Source organism: Phytophthora infestans, genomic scaffold (genome assembly GCF_000142945.1).
Source record: "Phytophthora infestans T30-4 supercont1.20 genomic scaffold, whole genome shotgun sequence".
Classification (NCBI taxonomy): domain Eukaryota; phylum Oomycota; class Peronosporomycetes; order Peronosporales; family Peronosporaceae; genus Phytophthora; species Phytophthora infestans.
In genome coordinates, this window is record NW_003303739.1 from 637387 (window position 1) to 657109 (window position 19723).

Genomic DNA, 19723 nt, shown 5'->3' on the forward strand with positions numbered 1-19723 from the left:
GACAGGCCATCACTATCATTCGCATTGATGCGAGCTAAGTTTCATAGCGGCTTAGAAACGGCTTATTATATCGTGCACAGCGCTAGACTAAATATAATATATTTATAAATTAATTATTTAGTCAATCGCCGTGCTCGATATCATGGGCGCTTCATAATATTATTGTAAAGCGTTTTGTTTAAATGATTCTGACAGTGATAGCCAGCAATAATAAAGAGACTGTGTCAGGATTACTAGAATATTTTTTTAAGCATGGTAAGCAGGACTCAGTCTTTTGTAAAAATAATTGCGCGAACTGAAGCGACTGGTCTTAATTAACCCCATATTTATGACAATTTAAAGAAGTTGATTTAGGCCCATACGGGTTCAGAGGTTTTGAAAAATTATCCCGCCTCCACTTCGCTTCGGCGGGAAGGCAGCCAACTAGAATAGAAACTAAACTACCGCCGCGTAGCAGTAGCGCTCGGCTAGTTTTGCACAGCAATGAGCATTACTGACTCAGCGTGAAAGGCTCTGATGAAATATCCTCTCCGCGATGAGTTTGGTACTGCTCGCTGGGCGATCCAGGGCGATAACCTTCTCCTTCTTCGATAATCACTGATGACGTGTCCTCCCTCGCTGACAACTGAATCCGCATGACCCCCGAAGCTCCAGCACTTGAAGACTCATTGTCTTTCTCCGTTTCAATTAGCCTCTCACGCATTGATTTCCATCCAGACAAACTCAACTGCGGACCACGCGGTGGTCTTTGCGGACGGCCCCGCGACAACACCGATGGGTCCGGTGGAAGTTGCTCTAGCCCTGCAATAAAAAAAGCATTAGGCATTACATTCAGCCTTCGGACTGCAGCGACCTGTACGTACAGGGTAATGCTCGTTTGAGCAGCTTTTTGATGCAGAAGATGAACATCGAGAAGATGATGAACGACGCCACCCCCATAGCGATCACCAGCATAATGCTGCCCACTTTGGCCTTCTCGAACGACGGACATCTGTTGTGAACCACCAGCGAATTTCTCGTCTCTCGCTCGCAAACTGCCAAGCAAATGCACCCATTCTGTCCGATACAAACTGTCGAAGACTTGTCTCCTCCTTTTGCAGCATATTCCTCCTGCCATCGAGAGCGACAAGTAGTGCAAATTTCGTCTGAAAAATCACAATAGGATGAACTGGACGCCAAATAATAGACCTCGCCTGCGATTTGCTCCGAAATGCTCAAACATTGACCAAAAACTCCAACAGCACACTAAAGAACAATAGCGCGTTAAAAAGAGACCAGGCTACGGTGAACGTCGCCTTACCGAATCTCCAACGACTCCGACGTTAAGACAGTCGTAACAGGTGCGGGACTTCTCGCAACTTTCACCCGCGTACCAAGTGCACGAGTCCCCACTCGTAGAGACATTGGTGGGCGCTGTCACCTCCTGTTCGAGGCCGGAGCTGTTGGAGGAAGCCATGGAGTTGACTAGTGCTACGGAAGACTTTTTGCTTCGATAGAGACGTTGGTGGTACAGCATTACGCATCTTCTTTCTGGAACTTCAATATCGCTTGCACTTTAGAAGACGTTGTGGGTACATGTACATTGTGGGATGGCTCAACTTGCGTACCACTCGTTATCTAGGTGTCTGACAGTCGAGGTATAATAATAAAAGGGTTTGACTACATTGGCGCCATCATGTATTGCGATTCGACTGCCGGGGATCTCGGTGGGGCAGGACACACATCCACGACGACAGAAGGTGCTTCTGATAAAGATTCCTCGCTTCGAACTGTAGCGTCGAGCCTTGTCTCGACCTGGACGAAGCTGTGCTCCGTCTCGATGAGCTTCTCTCGCAGCGATTTCCAACCGGTCAAGCGAAGCTGAGGTCCCGACTGATGATGGTGTGTTGATCCTAGAAAGCAAGCACCGTTAAATAAACGTTTTGTTTCTCTTCCCGAGCGATAGAATATAAGCAAAATTACCTGATCTCATGGGTACCGAAGACCGGAACCACCTTCGCACCAAAAAGACCGAAAAAATTATAGTTGCACCGAAACAGATTCCCAAATGATGCATAACTGCGTGGCCGATGTAAACTCGTGAGAGCTATTTACGCTGCTGCTGTCACTGGATCCGTCGCACTGGTTCGCTACGACGGTTTGCTCCCAATCCGGCACTTCGGTCGCTGCAATACAGATACAGCCGTCCGATCCGGTGCAGTATTTGGTAGAGCCGCCACTTCCCGTCATCTCGTAGTTGCTCGACCACTCGGCAATGCAAGTCGAGCAGACTGAATCATCGGCACTGCAATATGTGTAGGCCGGAAAGTATCGTGACAACGGCTCGTAGTGTTCTCGGTTCGACAGATACTTTTCGTAGACAGAAATGCTGACGCAGGCGCCATTCGGGGCGATGGCACACTCGTCCGTCTCCAGCAAAACATTGAGACAGTCGAAGCCGGTTCGTGGCAGAGAGCAGGTCTCGCCGGCGTACCAAGTGCACGAGTCGCCGGCATTGGTAACCATCGCTCTAGTCGCATTTACTGCATCGCTTGATGCGGCGTTGGTGGGGTGCGACGTCATCTGTGTCTGGAGCAGCAAAATTTACTTAGGACGTCACTCCAGCGCAGGAATGGCGATGCGTGGCCATCGCACAAAATGGTCTCAAGTTGCTGGCACTTGTTTTATTGTGCTGCGACTTTGTGCCGTCTAGCATGACATCCAATCTCGGTACATGAAGTTACTTTTAGCCAAAATTTACTGAAAGTCGCTCACTTGATTTTAGTAAGCAAGTGCGATTGGACGCACTTTTAGGCTGCAAAAACATGCGAGAATGAGTTTTATCAGCTTTACAGTCTGCTGAAAAGAATTTATGGCACTTTTTAACATAGTGTAACCCTGGATAAACTAGCAATTTACTACATGTAAGAGCTACGCTACTGCATTCATCCACCTAGAGCGATGAGATGAACGCGCCGTTCATCCCATAGTTTAATGGGTTCATCTCATCATGCAAGTTGCATAGCTGAGGCGTTAGCACGCGTATTTTAATCGACGGCACTACTGCCCATGTTTGAAACCCATGATGAAATCCACGATAAATCATGGACATGCCCATGATCGGTCAGGTATTTTATTTTGCACCATACGGATCCAAATCCCCAACGCCTACCCTACAGTACCCCATTCTCCGGCTGAAGACGAGTGAACTATAAAGCGTGGCGCCGCCTCCGCCGCCGCTGAAGTCTGCCCCTCCGCTGAAAAAGCCCGCGCGCCCCGCGTAAGCTGCCACAGCGATCCGTTGGGTTGTGTAAAGGAGCCGCCGCCAAAACCGTTCGTAACGGACCGATGGTTACGACGCGCAGTTTGAGTGCCAAAAGAACCCGCGAGAGCACGGAGGTCGACATGGACGTGGACCATGACCAGGAAATGGACGTAAGCCAGGGCCAGGCCACCAGCAAAGCAGAGGACAACAAGGACGAGGAACGCGACGGTGATGGAGATGACAGTGAGGACGCTTCCAGTGCTGAAGACGACAGTGATGAAGTGGCGCCCGCCGATGATGATGCGTTGGACGAGACCAGCGGCGGCTCTCGCCATTACGGCGCTCGCAAACGTGCCAAGCAGGCGACGAGCGTTTGTTCAGACGAGTTGCTGGGCCGCGCAGAGGACAAGTCAGATAGCGCGGCAGAGTCTGACCCTGCGCGTCGACCTCCCGGCAACCACGTCAAGGTGGAGGTCCATGTTGACCCGCCTCAAACGTGGCATGCAAATTGGGACGCGTGGTTGGAATACCTTGAGGTGTACCAGGCCAAAACTCATCAGATGCTGCGGATCAGGGAGGTGCTCACCAACAAGACCAAGAACGAGCGCGTGCTGAAGACCAAACGCGGTAGCAGTGGAGCTGGTGTTGTACCTACGGAGCTCGATCCCTACTTCCGTGTGTACATATGTACACACGGATGGAAAGCCCCCGCAAGTCGCGAGCGGGCTGGGAAGGCTGGCAAAACGTGCTCGCCGCCAGGTCCGCACGACTGAATGTCCGCTGCGGTTCGTCGTGGAGTGGTGTGAGCAGGGCACCGGCTGGACTCTCCGTGTTCAAAACGGCGTATGGGTTCACAACCACCCAGTGGGCCACGCAACATTCAGAACCTACCCGGAGCAGCGTGGGGTTGGTAACCCCAACCTGCAAGATCATGTGAATGGGATGCTGTCGGCCTGCGCGCGGCGTCGGAAGATCTACGCTTTCTTGGTGTCGAATGACCAGAGCATCATCAAGTGCGATGTTGACAACTTGGTGCAGAAACATGCCGCTGGTGATTCGTCAATGGACGAAGACGATGCAGTTGCCAGTGGGCTTGGTGCATTTGCGGCAGCGGATCCCGAGAACCTTATAAGTGTGGATGAAACTCCTACAGGTAAGACAGGGGTGATCTCGTTGACGTCCAAGCACATGCGGCGCATGTACTATCGATTTAGCGAGTTCCTGATGATCGACTGTACGCACAAGACAAACAGGTAGTGTTCATGATTATCTATATCTGATCCATGATTAATCCATGACTGAGATTTACTGAGCGTGTGCTGATCAGTACCAACTACCAGCTCTGTACGTTCATGGTGGTGAATGACCACGGCGAGGGCGTCCCAGTACAGCACTCACTACTCGAGACCAACTTGGACTGGTACATGGACCGCGCGTGTGATCACTTTAAGCGCGCGCACCAAGGGCGCTTCAACATGCTGTGTGATCATGGTGGATAAGGATCTAAATGAGATCCGCATTTTGCGCAGCCACTTTCCTGAGGCCCAGATACTGATATGTGTGTTTCATGTGATCAAGTACCTGAAGGAGAAGCGGGCGAAACCCGAGTACCCCAAATTGTTGACACAAGACTCCTCTCAGATCGACGCGGCCATCCATAGTATGATTTACGCGCCCGGCAACGACGAGTACGAGCAACACAAGTCAGCACTGCAAGGTTTATGCTCCAGGATGGATATGGAGGCTTTCTACAATTACTTTGAGCGTAATTGGGACTCGTGCAAGGACATGTGGGTTCTGTGGCACCGCAACAAGCTTCCGCACTTCCGCGTACACACCAACAACCATCTGGAGAGTTGGTTTGGCAAGTTTAAGACCGGGGTCAAGAGCTCTACCAGGATGTCAGCGTGCATCGAGGCACTAGTGGAATCTGATATGCTGGAGGAGAACGAGTATCGCCACCAGCACGATAAGGTCGGTCGTTTTGTCAACTCTAACTACGACAAAGAGATGGCAATGGTGCTGCGTTTCACCACCCACCATGCAGCCAAAGCAGTGGAGCCTCAGTATGCCGCTGGTCTTCATAAGGCTGACACGTACAGGTTCGATCCGGACCCAGTCGAGCCAGGTGTCGTAACGGTGAGTGGTGAGAAGCACGTACACCGGATCCAGCTGATCGACTGGACATGCAACTGTGAGTTTGCATTATCTATGCGGCTTCCATGCCGCCATGTCATTGCGTATCGCAAGCATACGGGTGTGAAGGACAACGTCATTCCCTGGAATCGCATAGACGAGAGGTAAGTAATGAGACGGTAATGCGCATCTTTGATTGAACTAACCAGCGTGCCCATGTTTTTTCCATGATTGATCCATGATTGTCGCAGATGGACGAGCACTTCAGCCGATCTCCCCCGAACTCGGCAGGTTGCATATCGCGTCAGCGGCGAAGAGAAGAAATCAAGTAAACGAGCTCTCCGTACACCTGGCCAGCGCTACAAGGAGGCACTAGGTGCCACTCAGCGTATTGCATCCGAGCTGGCGTTTATTGATGATGACGCTGAGTTCGACGAAATGCTCCAGTTCCTGCTTGGCCAGTGGAACAACGTCCGACAGAGGAAGCGCGACAATAACAACTTGTCCTCACAAGAGAATGAGGACAAGAGGTCCGCGCCCCGCAAATACGAAGACAATTTGCCCGATGGAGTTGTGTGCGAGGAGGTCGGTCCGAAAGCAATCAGTAGATCTCCAGCCGCGGCAAACGTCACCTCGACCGCACTGGTGCCCTTCACTATTAGAATAAACCAGAAAGCACCCAAAACAGGCCGTCCCAAGAAAGACGAGAAGCAAGCTGTTGTAAAAGCACGAGTTGACGAGAAGTGGTACCAGGCAGGACAAGCAGGCCGGCGCCTCGCAGGCGAAGTGACGCTGTTGGACCTCGCAGCCGCGCTTGATCGAGATAAACCTGGACTTGAAGAAACTCGAAGGCGACTCTCTGGTGTGCTCGTCCGCTACCAGTCGTTCGCCGCAAAAAAGCCGACGTTCTCCAGGATAAAAAAACCTGTTTTGATCCAGGATCCGTTTTACATCCTGCCGGACAATCTCATCGAGTCGTGTTTCAAATTGCTGCCATTGCATAACTGTAAAAATACTGCAGTTGATTTGCGGACACCGCCTACGGCAAATTCAAAGCAAGACGCCGTCGAAGTAATCCAGATCGCGCAGATCGGTGCGTTCAACCGCAAGCAAATTGAGACCTTCCGCCGCATCTCTCAGCTTAAGGCTCACGTGGAGCAAGGGCTGGGATTGTGCAGATGGCTCCTGAACGACGCTCTCTCGGCGATGCCTGCAGCGTACCACGACACGGTGCGCTATGCCGCAGAGTACGTGTGCAAACGCTACCCAGACGATTGGCTCTCGGGTCTGCCGAAACGGTCGGAAAACCGGTGCATGTCAGTTTACACGGCCGTCCCGCCATTTTGGATGACCGATGCTGCTATTCGTGCCTTGTGTTCTCGACTGGAAATGGACTTTCCGACGTGCCGCTTTGCCGGAGACCAGAACCCCACCGAAACCAAGCGGCGCACACGAGCGCAGCCAGCCAAGCGGTCAGCCCTGAGGTCGCGACTAGACTCCGTGAGCTGTGTAGTATGGACGAGGTGGACACGATTCTGATCTCGGTTAATTACGAGAACGAGCATTGGTGCGGCATCGTGGTGAAGCGGAGTGCCAAGCGGATCCTGTATTACGACCCGCTCAACACTAAGGCGTACATACGCGCGTGCGAAGAAATTGTGTCGAGCATCTGCATTCAAGTCGAGGCTCTCAGAAACTTTGATAAGTATCACATGCAGAGCCCAATCCAATTTGATCTACACAGCTGCGGCGCATTTGTGTGCTGGTTTTTTATGCGGAACGCCACGCCAGGACTCCCGACTGATATGAGCACCCATGGCCTCGTTGCGCGCCGGTTTGAGTTGATGTACTATATTCTCACCGGGCGATTGCTTCCGCTGCAACCGCAAGTAGCTGCACCTGTCCTAGACCAAGATGACGACGACAAATCTCTGTCGGTAACACAGACCGCTACGGTTTAGAGCAGAGATGTGGGATGTTTGACGTGGCGGACGTTTTCAGGTACGAGGTAGCGCAAGTGGAGCGTGTTGCGTGCACCATAAAGCGGTCAGCTAGTGCGTGTGTGCGAAGCACCTGCTCCTTGGGGTAATTAATTGCTAATACACGTCATCGCTTTAACTTGACTCATTATCTCTTTCTGCCATCTTTCTGCATCGACGTGAGCTAGCGTGTTGCTCATCAGTACCTTGTCGAAATCTTTTCAAGCAGTCATGGACTATCCACGTCAAAATATAGACGATCATGGACTTTTGTACATGTGCTGTGTTTCGGGCTCTATAAAAATATGAGCTCGAGGACGCCGAAGATTCGGGCTCTATAAAAATATGAGCTCGAGGACGCCGAAGATACTGTACAAAGATACTTTCAAATCTTGCGTAAATAAAGTATCCGATTTGATGGGTTTTCTGAATCCTGGGGATGAATCCTGTATCAATATTTAGGGCTCCATGATTTTGAACATGGGCAGTATCACCGTCCTTTTTAATTATACATGTATTAATATTAATAATTATAAATGTCTTAATATTTTTAATAATACTTGTTGTTTGGCTTACACTGTGAGGTGCAAAAAACTCAAGTGGTGCGTCGAGTCTATGTTAAAACGTTTAAACGCAGCTTCGTCTACATTAATGAATGTTAGCTGCATTTCTGGAGCCTGCTTAGTGCAATTGACCCGAGTCGTGAGACCGCCGCGGACTTGATGAGACAAGGTGATAATCGCCTCCCTCCTCCATCGCATCCGCGTTTGCGCTGCGACCTTGCGCCACTTCCGCTCCTCCATACACTTCCTTCTCAATTGCTATCATCTTCTGACGAAGCTCTTTCCAGCCCGTTAAAGCGAGCTCGGGTCCAGTCTGAGGCCGTCGTGGCACAATCCAAGTTTCTCGAACAGCTACGACAACAAATCAACAATTAGCTGCCAATTTACGCGCGAGTTTCAAAAAATACAGTCGACGCAACTTACTAGGTATGGATGATCCCCGCCCACGACTATTTTCACGACGTTTAAACAGCAACTTAATGCCCCAAAGCCCAAGCAAGACGCCGAACACGATGCCAACAGCAAGTGCAAAGCCGATGCGTGTCACGGGCGACGCTTGACTATTCTCGCCTGAGCTGCCACCAGAACTGCATTGGTCCGTCAGGATCGACGTCGACCAGTCTGGCAGTTCACAACGTGCGAGACACAAACATCCGCTGAATCCTGTGCAATACGCCGAAGCTTCAATGGTGCCTGTGTTGTGGTAGTCAGACGCCCAATTTGCAGCGCAAGCCGAACACGCAGCGTCATCTGCGCTACAGTACGAATGTTTGCTGGAGGGGTAGTACTTGTGGAAGACGCCCACCTCTTGCTGCTTGCTGAAAAAGTGCGAATACTCAGCCAAACTCACGCACATTCCGTTGGCCATAACAGCACACTCGCCACTCGAGACTTTGACGTTGAGACAATCGTAGCACGTGCGTGGCCGCTTGCAGCTCCCATTCGCGTACCAAGTGCAGGAATCGGCGGTGTTGGAGCTGATGCGCTTGATCACCACTGCGGAATCCTCACCGACGTCGACGTCCACCGATGCAGTCGAAGCAGAGGAAGCGTTCATGGCGAATGCTTGGGCTAGACCAGTGTACAGTTTGCGGTGGAGTACGAATCCGTCCATACCTCAAGGGAGCCCCAGCAGATGCTTGTGAAGAGCGCCTCGTACTTTGATGTGGAGCATGAACTCAACCGAATACCGGTATGTGCATAATGAGCAGCATCTGTAGGGTTCTGTGATGGCCCTTATCCGGCTGCCTTTGACGCAGTATTTGTCGTAGTAGCAACAGAAATCGAGTGCAAACAAATACACTACTCGAAGTACTTCGAATAACTACAGAAATACAAGTGTTCATAATTACATTACCGTTAAAAGGCAGCTCGCCAAAAGGCCCGCCATGCCAAAACTTCTGCTGTGTAGCGTCGTCAATAGTATTGCTCGTGCTCATGCTACAGTCTCGCTCCGTCGTTTCCTGTGCGTGTCGTCCAGGCTCGCCGGGTCGGAACTCGCCTTGTTCAAGGCGGATCTCCGCAGTAGTCTCAGTCGTAGCTGGCGTGAAAGAACCTTGCGCATTGTGCTGCAGCGTCACCGCCTCGCTGCCAATAAATCCGTGCTCAGAGTCGATGAGGTTCTGTCGCAGCGACTTCCATCCCGACAGCGCAAGTTGCGGTCCCTTCGGCGGCGGTCGCGGTCTCGTACGTGTTTCACGGTAAATAACTACAGCCACATCACAACCCAGTCAGTCTATCGCCTCCTTTCAACGTAGAGCGTCCTTTAGACTTACCTTCCAGTCCAAATTGCCTACGGTTAACAAATCGACGCACTCCCCACGTCGCGAAGGCGAGGAATACTGCAACTGCGACGCCCACAAAGATGGACACTGTGATACGCGTAGCCATAGACGAACCCGCTAGCACTCCAGATCCACTGCCGTCTGCAAAGCATTGGTCATCAACCACTGAATCCTTCCAGTCTGGGGTCTCGCAGTCTGCTATACACACACAGCCGTCCGTGCCGGTGCAGTACGGAGACATGCCGGCGCTTCCTGTACTCGCGAAGTTGGCGTTCCATTGCTCGTTGCACGTGGCGCAGACGGAGTCATTGGCGCTGCAGTACGTGTACTCGCTGGACGGGAAGTACCGCTGCAGTGGCGTGTAGTAGTAGCGATTGGCCAGGTAGCTCTCGTAGTCGCTCATGCTCACACAGACGCCGTCTGGGTCCACAGCGCACGAGTCTGTCGATAGAAGCACGTTCAGACAGTCGGCGCACGTACGCGGCCGCGTGCACTCGCCGTCATCATACCACGTGCACGGGTCACCGGCATTGGAGCTCACAGACTTCTCCAAGTCGGTGGTAGTGACGCCAGTGACGGAAGCGGCCGAGTCGAAGCTGTTACTGGTAGCGTTGACGTCGACAGCGCTAGAGCCGCTCGCGGAGTCTGCAGATGCGTCCATCAGCTCAGTCGCGAAATTAAGTGAAGAGCTCCGCGTAGCTGTCGGGGAATCGGAGACTGAGCCCGACGGGCACGACGGTATCTGGCGGCAGGCGGCGGTGTCTAACCTTTCGTGGCTCCCGTGTCACTTGATGTGTCGAGTGACGCAGGTGGGCGCGACCATACCAATTTCAAGATAAGTGAGTTTACAGCACCGGGGCGTCCACGAGGTCACTTGTGCATAAAAGCTACATCGCTGACTCGCGGAAAGAGCTAGTGAATCCCGGATGCGAGGAATCTTGCTGCACCGGTAGAAAAGAAGATTCGGCCATTTAGGCTGTCTACACGTTTATAGTTTATTTCGCCCATTATGTCATAAGTCGTGCTGGTGATTCTTTCGTAAGTCAAAGAAATTGCCCAGTTTTGGCGAAGAAGTAATTGAGTATGTGTTTTTAGCCTTATCTTGAACGTGAGGAGTCGTGGCCAAGGAGCAAGTGTCATAAATTCTTAAAAGATGACCCGAACCTAACAGTTCTGAGTACATGTATACATTAATTAAACGTGTGTGTCAATTAAAGTCCATAATACTGTGTATTTTCTTTCAATTGTTAGTCGAATGTACTAATGCCGGCTCAGTGTGCTTCTTATGTACTTCAATAGCGTCTTTGGTGAATCCCGAAGAAATAGCTGAGCGTTTGTCGACCATAGAAAATACCATACCATCTCTCGCGGACTATTGCGTGACGATTTGTTGGACGTGTAGACCTAGCCCACGTGTTTATGATCCACAACTTGTGAAAAAAAGGAAGTAGGAACACTTTGAGTGCTGTGGACCACATGAATACTCAGATCAAGTTGTGTAAGGACCTTCGGAGCTACTCCCTACTTTTGGAATACCCTCGAACAAGAATCAAATACCGGGTTTTGGTTTCTAAAGAATGCAGGCTTTTGATAAATTCTTCTCACCCCTCCCTCGAAATATGGAATTTGAAATTACGAAAAATGACTGTTCTGAGGTGCTTAACTAAAGGAAAGTCACTATTGTGCAGCACGTGCAAAGTAGGCAAGCAAGGACACTTGCTGCTGGCACCCTTTCTTCCTGCTTAGCTCGTATCGCAGCTCTCTCTACATCGTTTTAAGCCCCTGCTCGGACACGCCTATTGAATCTGCTCGAGTAAGCAGTTTTGCTATCCACTTGAGGTGCTCCTTAATATGCGCAGAATCGAGCTCTATGCCATTATTGTCTGCTTCGCATCCGCAGGCACCATTTAGTGAGCATGGTGCGCAGTTGACTTAGGTTCGACTGGCATCTCAGGGGTACTAGCTTGGAAAATTGAAGAATGAGAGAGAATTTGTAAGTAAATTTGATGTCGAAGATCGAATTGCATCGCATTTGGATTTCGGAATTGCAACATCGTGCTTGCACCTTACGGACTGCAATCACCTTCTTCACGCAGTACTTCTCGACTGCATCGTCCTAAAAAAAAGAAGCTTGTAGCTGTTTCCCACTGCATTGTACAAGTGCAAGGTGCTAATTCTGCTTTACTTATACATGTAGTACAGTAGCTGCTTATTATAATAATGACTTCTTTTTGAAGAACTCGATGTCTGATGCAATCATGTTCAGGACTATTCCGATTAAGCTACCTGTATAATACACTCAGCTCTTACAGTCTTACTGAAATCGATCTGAATCGGAACCATGACATTCTGGGCATGCATGTTTGGACCGTGTAGACTGTGAATGTGTATCAACTCCGACTACTGTTTAACTTTTTGCCAATCATATCGGAGATACATACTGGAATTTGATTGGTTTCAGCCGTCGAACAGTTCGGTGACAGTAGTGACATTACTTCGGCTCACTTGATATTTGTAGCTGTACGTTCAAGTAACGGACGATCCGCACACGTCGCGTCACCAGAATCTGAGTCTGGCCAGATACTTTAGAATCTCTTTTGCATCAATAGCCAGAGTGGCCACTTGATGAAACATGGCGTCAATGTCTTCGTCTTCAAGTGAAGAAATCTCCATCCCCACGCCAGCACCGACCGCCTCCGCTGTCTACACTAAAGCCAGCGATAATGTTTGTATGTGGAAGCAGCAGAGTTCGGACGCCTGTGACTCGCCTCGGTCCTGCTACGATTGTCTGAACTCATCTCCATTCGACGGCGTCGAGTGCGTTATTACAAGTGCAGGGTTGTGTACTACCATGTCAGACTACGTGTGGCAGGAAGACTACCGTCTCAACCGCAGCGACGCCGCCCCGCACTACTTCCCTTCTACCAACACAACCTACTGCGAGAGTAGCGACCCCGTGTGCGTCGACTGCGCGGCGAATCAGTTCATCAAGTCTGCGTCCGGCTCCGTAGAGCCGACCCAGTATTGCGTGGGATCAAATGGCTGCGTGTGTGTAGGCTACTGCGAGTCGCCAGTATACTCAGCCAAAGTATCGAACGCGTACTGCGCGACAGTGAACTCCACGCCCAGTGTAAGCGTCATGGGCGTCTCTATGGCCGACATCATCACCATCGTTATTCTGTGCTTCGCCATTCCCGTGTTCGCATACCTGTGGTGGGTGCGGCGCCTGCACAAGCGTCGGCAGGCACGCGAAGAGGCCTATCGCAACCGACAGCCCGTGAACGGCCCGTTACTGCCGCTTGTGGGTTGGAAAAAATACTGCGCCGATCTGGCGGCGAACCAGACGGCACTTGCGGGCGCGGCGGGGAACGAAGATGAAGTGACGACGCCCACTGCTGTAGCGACCGAATTGGAAACTGCTACGGTACCGTCGGCACCGCTCTCAAGTTTGCAGGTGGCTACACTCTCAATCGAGTTTGAGGACCCGCAACATCCGCTAACTGCAGTGACGAGCACTGGTCGACGTCGATCGAGTCTTGACAACACAAACGTGGTGCGAGCACGACCGAGTCAACCGATTGTGAGGAGCGAAGAGGACAGTAAGGTGGAGGAGTTTGACGAGCGTTCGACACCGTATGCTCAACTGGACGACCGCACAGCTTAGTGTAGTAAGTGAAGTTAATATGAGTGCTTAGCTGTGAGAAATGATCGAGAACATTAAGCGGGGAAGCAGACATTGTGGTATTGGAGTCGGACGGTCGACGAATACGTGGTACTATCATGATGACACTTGAGACTCGAGGTCAAGTTGAGTTACTCGTCTTGAGTCTCCAGCTCAATGTAAAGCTGCTGGCACAATGATACCTAAATACCAGGTCAAGCTGTGCCTACCGCTTTTCTTACTTCCATTCAACGGCAGCACCTGACAATACATGCCTTGGTATGAGACTCTCATTGAGAAGACGTTGGGGTCCTCCCTCATGCATGAAAATGAGCTCAAGTGACGCAGATGTTTTATTCCACGGTGGTCATGGGGAATAAAACCTTTTGAAAAAAATCTAAGTGCACTATTTTGTGCGGTTGGCCACGGTAACTTGAAGTTTTTTTCTAAGCTTATGTCCAGGCCCACAGTCCGTTTAGTCAGATCGGCTCGTTCATAATCCACAGAACGCTGATATGATACCTTGGTGGCTGGTTACTCTTCATTGCTGGAAAGTCTCCGTAGATGACAGATCAAAGCTACAACACGTCGGCTTCAGGCTCGTCGGCATCTGCCACAGTCAGTGCCTCGAGTTGCAGCTGGAAGACAGCAATGTCACAAGACGGCGAGTGTTTCCTGGAGCCTCGAACGTGCACCGAGTGTCTAGAGAAGATCCCGTCCACAGGAGACGTAAGCGTTGTCAGATCTTTTTCGAATGCTGCTTCCAGCTAATCTCCTACTTCATTCTACTTGCAGACGTGCGTTCTTACGGATTTAGGCATCTGTATGAGCGTAGGGGACGTTGCAAAAACGTTAGCTATCCATGACGGCGTGTACTACGTGGCCGGGAACGCCACGTACTGTGACCTAAGCAGCCCGAGTGCTCAAGACTGTGTAGTAATCGATAGCTGTGAGTCTTCGAGCTGGTTGAGCTATGCGCGTCAGCGACTGCCTCTGATCGCACTTGCTGTCGACGGAGACACCCCAGAAGGTTGCAGCTTTGCCACAGATACAGTCACCACTGAAGCCGGTGCTAGAAGCGAGTCGACTTCCGAAGATACTTCCTTCATGAGATCTTCGAGGAAAGATACTTTATCGAGTGACGACAAGTGCACGTGGTATCAGAACACGACGCTCTGCCGTACACCTCGGACATGTTTCGACTGTTTGAACACAATAGCTGACAACGGAGAGCCCTGTACGATCACACCGGACGGATACTGCGCTACGTTGTCGTCTAGTTACAACTCTAGCTTGGATTTCCGGAGTCCAAGTAGAGCTGGCGTAGCTAATGGATACTACTACCCGTCGACCAACACGTCGTATTGCGAGCCTAGTGATGCCGCCTGCTCTAACTGTGGTATCGCTGGCTCAGCCAGTAACTCGGTGTCGTATTGTGTGGGGCGTGACGGCTGCATCTGCGTGGCGTTCTGTCAGTCTGCTGAGTGGCAAGAGACTGTCATATCGGAGAAGTGTGCAGCCTCAGCATCGTCCTCCACACTGAGTAAATATGGCACTGAATTCCCATGGAGAATGTTCGTTATTGCCCTCAGTTTGGCTGTGGTGGTCATTCTGGCGGTGGTTCTAGGCGTGTGGCGAGTACGACAGATAATTCGAGCTAGAAGACAAGAGTCGATACGGCTGAGGAGATCCGAAACGAGAAGATCAACTCTGTCGCTGGAGCTGCCGGCGTGGACAGCGATGCGTGAAGAACTGATAGACAAGAAAGTGGATCCTGTGGGGGAAGGACGTGGCCGGTTGCGACCCATGTAGTTGTTTGTTTTTATTACTTCGAAGTATTACACATAGTAATATAATAATTTGTACTTGTTAAATCGAAACACGTTGGGTCTGGGAGAGTGTTGGCGTTGACGAAGATCGATTTGGAGACGGTGGAGCAGCAGGAAGCACGGGGACACTGGGAGACATGGGGCGGTACCCACCACCTTCCTCGACCGTGACCATTGGAGCATCGTCTGGGACGTCAGCGAGTCGACCTTCATTCTCGTCGTTGCGTTCGTCGGCGATGAGTCCGTTGTGCATTTCCTTCCACGCTGACAACTCTAACGTAAGTCCCGTGGGTGGTCGCCGCCGTTCTGCAATACTTTGCGCCAACATATTATGCCAGCGAACTTCCCTTCCTGTAAATAATAGTAATCGTAATGTCAGTACTAACTCAGACGTTTAATACTGCAGAGTACTATCGATACTTACGACGAACACGAAACATGTTGCAGAGCTGGAAAATTGCCGACATAGCGAGTAAAAGGCCCACCACAATAATATCCGCAATAGCAATCGACGGGATGCTGGAGCCACTATTACTATTTGCTGTCGGGATGGCTTCACATGCTTCCTCCACCACAATCGATTTCCAGTTCGGTGACTCACAAAAAGCCACACAAACACAGTCACTCGCACCAGTGCAATACGCAGACAGGTTCGTCTTGCCCGAATAAGCGCCAACAAAGCTTTCAGCACGGCATTTCGCACACGCGACGTCGTCGTCTTCACAGTAGGTCGTATTGGTCGACGGAAAAAAGTGTGCCGCGCTGTCCGAGTGCACCCGTCGATAGTCCAGTGCGAAGTCGAATGCCTCGATCGTTGTGCAGTATCCTCCTGGAGTGATAGCGCACTTCTGTCCACTGTACAGTGCCGTGTTCAGACAATCATAACACGTCCGCGGAGTCTCACACAGTGTCGAGTTCTGGTACCACATACACTCGTCATCGGCTGCGTACGTATCTTTGGTAGCTGGTTTGGTTAAATTACTGGAAGCTGAGATATCTGTTGCCAATGTTGATGATGAACTGGCAGCTAGAGGACACGTCGTGGTCTGGTTGTTCTCCCTCAGCAGAGCTGCAAGTCTCGCTAGCGTGTCATTCCACCAGGATTCAGACTCGCAGGTTGCTATGCAGACACAGTCACTGGTGCCCGTGCAATACACGGACGGATTATTATTCCCGACTGTGAATGTTGTTTCTTGACAAGAACTGCAGACCGAGTCGTCGGGTTCGCAGTACGTTGTGTTTACCTCTGGGAAGTAATTGTAGTGGATTGGGTATGTGGAGGCGGATTGAGGACGGCGATAGTCCTTTGTGTAATCATAGGCCGAGCTGCTCTCGCAAAGTCCAAACGGAGTCAACACGCATTCCTAAATAGAGGGGATATTTAAACAAGGCTACTCAAAATTATAACAAATCGCAGGCGTACCTGGCCACTGCTCAGTCGGCTGTTTAGGCAGTTGTAGCAGGAGCGAGGCTGGGTGTAGCATGAATCTTTGGCCGTCACCTGCTCCCAAGCGCAGTCGTTCGCTGTCGCGGAACCGCTGGCGCTCACGTGGCTTGAAGTGGACGAGAATGAAGAGCTCGACATGCGGCGCAACTGCGGAAGTGGAGAGAGAGTACACTTCCAGCGCTGACCACTAGTGGCATCTGTGTGATACTGTAGTCTAAACCTGTGTACATGTATTTTTCTAAGGTTTCCAAAAAAAATGTTTTTGTACCTAAGTAAATACTAAAGTATATTGCTAGACAGGTTAAGTAGATTCACAGTTTTACAAAATGACGTTAATTTACCAAATAATAGGGGTTATCACGGGTGAAATGCTGAATGTTTCAGCAGTCAAATCTTCACTTTTTAGCTGTGAGGCACTGACCGCAACAAAGAATGACTTCAGATTCTGATTGGTTGATATATCAATGGCACTGAAGGCTTGACTCTAAAAGCCTCTTCCTTCTACGAGCAGGTAAAGCTGTTAATGCGTGCCTACTGACATGCCGGAAGCGTGACTGTGGGTAGTGGTCGCTTTAACCAGCATCTAATATTTCTTCTCGCCAGTGCCACATCCTGAGCCACAGCCTCCGCTGCCGTATCACTGCGTGCATGCACGTGTGATTGCGGCGCGTTTCCTGGCGGCCAATCAAATCATACCTCCCACTGGGACTTTTCACCAATTATTTTAAAATTTCACCTCTCACCCAGGAATCTCCTGTTTTTAGGAACGAGGCAGGTAGGTTTGATCGGATTGGCTGCTAAAGCCTACCTTCTAACCGTAATAGAGAACTTTCGGGAGCGTGTGAGTTTCAATTTCAGATTAAGTAATCGTCTACCTATAAGTGAATCTGAAACAACCTTTTCGGTTGCTCCAATGACCGGTCGTTTCAAAACGAAAAGAAGCAGCAAGCTCGATCGCCACCAAATGCATTTTCCGCTTTGTTTCTCCGGTGACACTGGATCCACTGCGCTCGTAGGATGAACGAGGACATTGGCAACTTAGAAGCTGAAAAACAACGTTTTCATGAGGCTGCAGAAGCAGAAAAACGACGTCAACATGAGCTGGACTTTGAAACTCGCCGCCAAAAAGCAGATGAAGAACGTGAAAAGAGGATGTTTGACTTCCTCAAGTCAGTGTTGATGCAGAAAAAATCTACGGAGTAGCGATGCTCAGGTAGATATCAATTGGCGGTGGACTTAACCCGAAAAACATGGAAACTTGATTGCCGAGTGGTTGCATGCATGTGTGGCAATTAGTGAGTAGGACGCCAACGAAAAAAAGACTCCCCACAGCGGTTTGCCGTGCCCGATTCTTCTTGTCCCAGTTGAGAAATTCCCATAACGTTTTCACGCGGCCAAAGCCCCACTCGACGCTTTCTCTTATGCTGCTCATGTTACGGTTAAATTCAGAAGCTGAAGAAGCTGTTGCAATTGATGAACAACGTATATATATCGGCTACACCCGTACGCTGGGTCGCCGTATATGAGCTTTCTGCAAAACATGCCACTTTGATCATCCTCCATTAGGTCTAGGATGCCGCTAAGATTGAGCATGGCTGAGTCGTGGCGTCTTCCTTCTAATGAACCAACAAACTGATAATGATTCCATCAGGGGCTTGGATACTCTGCCAATTAAAACAGTGTCTTCGAGGATGACCGTTGTATAGAGCTCGCTGGAGGTTTCGTATCGCGACACAGGTGTCTCTCTTGCACTAGGTCTAGCCATGTACTGCTTGGTGCCATCAATAAAAGCCCAGCACGTTCGTAAAGGTGAATCCTTCGCGTGAATAGCAGCAGCGTACACGGTAATGCGTAAGTGGACCAAATCATTGTTGAAGTAGACTAAATCGCAGTGTTGGTCAACGGTGAGCTGTGCGGTTGCTTTCAATATTCGACTGTACGGGCCAGTCCCTCTACTAAACTCACTTGCTACTGTCAACAATTTCGATGGCTCAGAAAGTCGCCGACACAACATCGCTAAAGCTTCAACACGACCCACGCGACCACCTGACGGTGTTGTCACTCCGTCCTCCGGAAGCCGCAGCTTGGTGGCCAGAACCGCCAATTCAGCAATAGAAAAATGATAGCGAACTTTAGCAGTTGAATAGTCTAGCATGCTGTCAAATGATCTTGATCGATCAACAGGAGGGGGTGCGTCTCGCTGTCGAAAGCAGTTATTTCGTTGCAGCACGGCCATGATTCTTGCGAAGCGCCTCCGGTTTCTCCTAGCCAGGATCCATACAGAAGCAACAACAACGAACGCATCATCTGCAGAAAGCTTCGGCGCAGCGAACACAATTTGCGAGTGTGGCAATCTCTGTTGAAACCCGCTTTTAGATAGCCTCCGTGGACCTGGAACCTAATCACTTTCGAGATAAGATTGGCGCCCAACCACCGTCAAACTGAATTTGAAGCTGAAACGTGGTCAACTCCGACCTTCCGAAAGCTCTCTTATATCATCACAATTGTCAAAATGAGCTGTTTAGGTTTGTCAAATGATAAATTATCCTTTGGCAAACCACCTTGGATTGCGACGTATTTTACAGCACATGCACATAAAGTAAAAGCCGATGGCTGCATTTTATAAATACAAAACGTAGCTAAATTTGTTTTTTTTCTGTTTGGTAACTTTAAATGCAGCCATCGACTTTCACTACACACACATCGGTAAAGCGAAAGCCACCTTACTAAGTAGATCGCATCGTATGCATGCTTTGAAACACCGCTACCGTTTACAAACTAGCACGAGGTGTTAGCTCTTTTGTCTTGTTGGGCTAACACTTGATCCATAACGACATCGTACCGCAGTCAATACGTATTTTATGAAGTAACGTTTGCCTGCTTGCTCTACAAATATTTTACCTTGGCTCTACTGAGCTGTAACCTACGGCTGCATGACTGAGTACTTATGTTGGGCGCTCTACTTGTGCTCTGCGTGGAAGATTAAAGACTGATTGTATACAGTTGTTATGTAACATTTAATGTGCATCCTCTCTTGTGAGAGGTTTTCTAACTGCTCATTCGTCTCGTAATCTCCACCG

General features: G+C 50.1%; 6 protein-coding genes across 6 annotated transcripts; 2 read left to right on the forward strand and 4 right to left on the reverse strand.

Annotated features, from left to right (window-relative positions):
* Positions 1-490: 490 nt before the first annotated feature.
* Positions 491-1456, reverse strand: PITG_10683 (uncharacterized protein; the record flags this gene model as incomplete). The annotated part of the gene is made up of 3 exons (XM_002901489.1): positions 491-746; positions 860-1245; positions 1301-1456. The coding sequence occupies 3 exons, from the start codon at positions 1454-1456 to the stop codon at positions 491-493; spliced, it is 798 nt and encodes a 265-aa protein (XP_002901535.1).
* Positions 1457-8183: 6727 nt separating this feature from the next.
* On the reverse strand, positions 8184-8979 carry PITG_10686 (uncharacterized protein; the record flags this gene model as incomplete). The annotated part of the gene is made up of 3 exons (XM_002901490.1): positions 8184-8201; positions 8254-8273; positions 8346-8979. 3 exons carry the CDS (start codon positions 8977-8979, stop codon positions 8184-8186), a joined length of 672 nt encoding a protein of 223 aa, XP_002901536.1.
* Positions 8980-9641: 662 nt separating this feature from the next.
* On the reverse strand, positions 9642-10109 carry PITG_10687 (uncharacterized protein; the record flags this gene model as incomplete). The annotated part of the gene is made up of 1 exon (XM_002901491.1): positions 9642-10109. The coding sequence occupies one exon, from the start codon at positions 10107-10109 to the stop codon at positions 9642-9644; it is 468 nt and encodes a 155-aa protein (XP_002901537.1).
* Positions 10110-12335: 2226 nt separating this feature from the next.
* PITG_10688 (uncharacterized protein) lies at positions 12336-13414 on the forward strand (the record flags this gene model as incomplete). Its single annotated transcript, XM_002901492.1, has 1 exon — positions 12336-13414. One exon carries the CDS (start codon positions 12348-12350, stop codon positions 13368-13370), a length of 1023 nt encoding a protein of 340 aa, XP_002901538.1.
* A 517-nt stretch (positions 13415-13931) lies between these two features.
* Positions 13932-15179, forward strand: PITG_10689 (uncharacterized protein; the record flags this gene model as incomplete). Its single annotated transcript, XM_002901493.1, has 2 exons — positions 13932-14096; positions 14163-15179. 2 exons carry the CDS (start codon positions 13932-13934, stop codon positions 15177-15179), a joined length of 1182 nt encoding a protein of 393 aa, XP_002901539.1.
* Positions 15180-15236: 57 nt separating this feature from the next.
* On the reverse strand, positions 15237-16845 carry PITG_10690 (uncharacterized protein; the record flags this gene model as incomplete). Its single annotated transcript, XM_002901494.1, has 3 exons — positions 15237-15547; positions 15621-16560; positions 16620-16845. The coding sequence occupies 3 exons, from the start codon at positions 16779-16781 to the stop codon at positions 15237-15239; spliced, it is 1413 nt and encodes a 470-aa protein (XP_002901540.1).
* Between the last annotated feature and the right edge of the window lie 2878 nt (positions 16846-19723).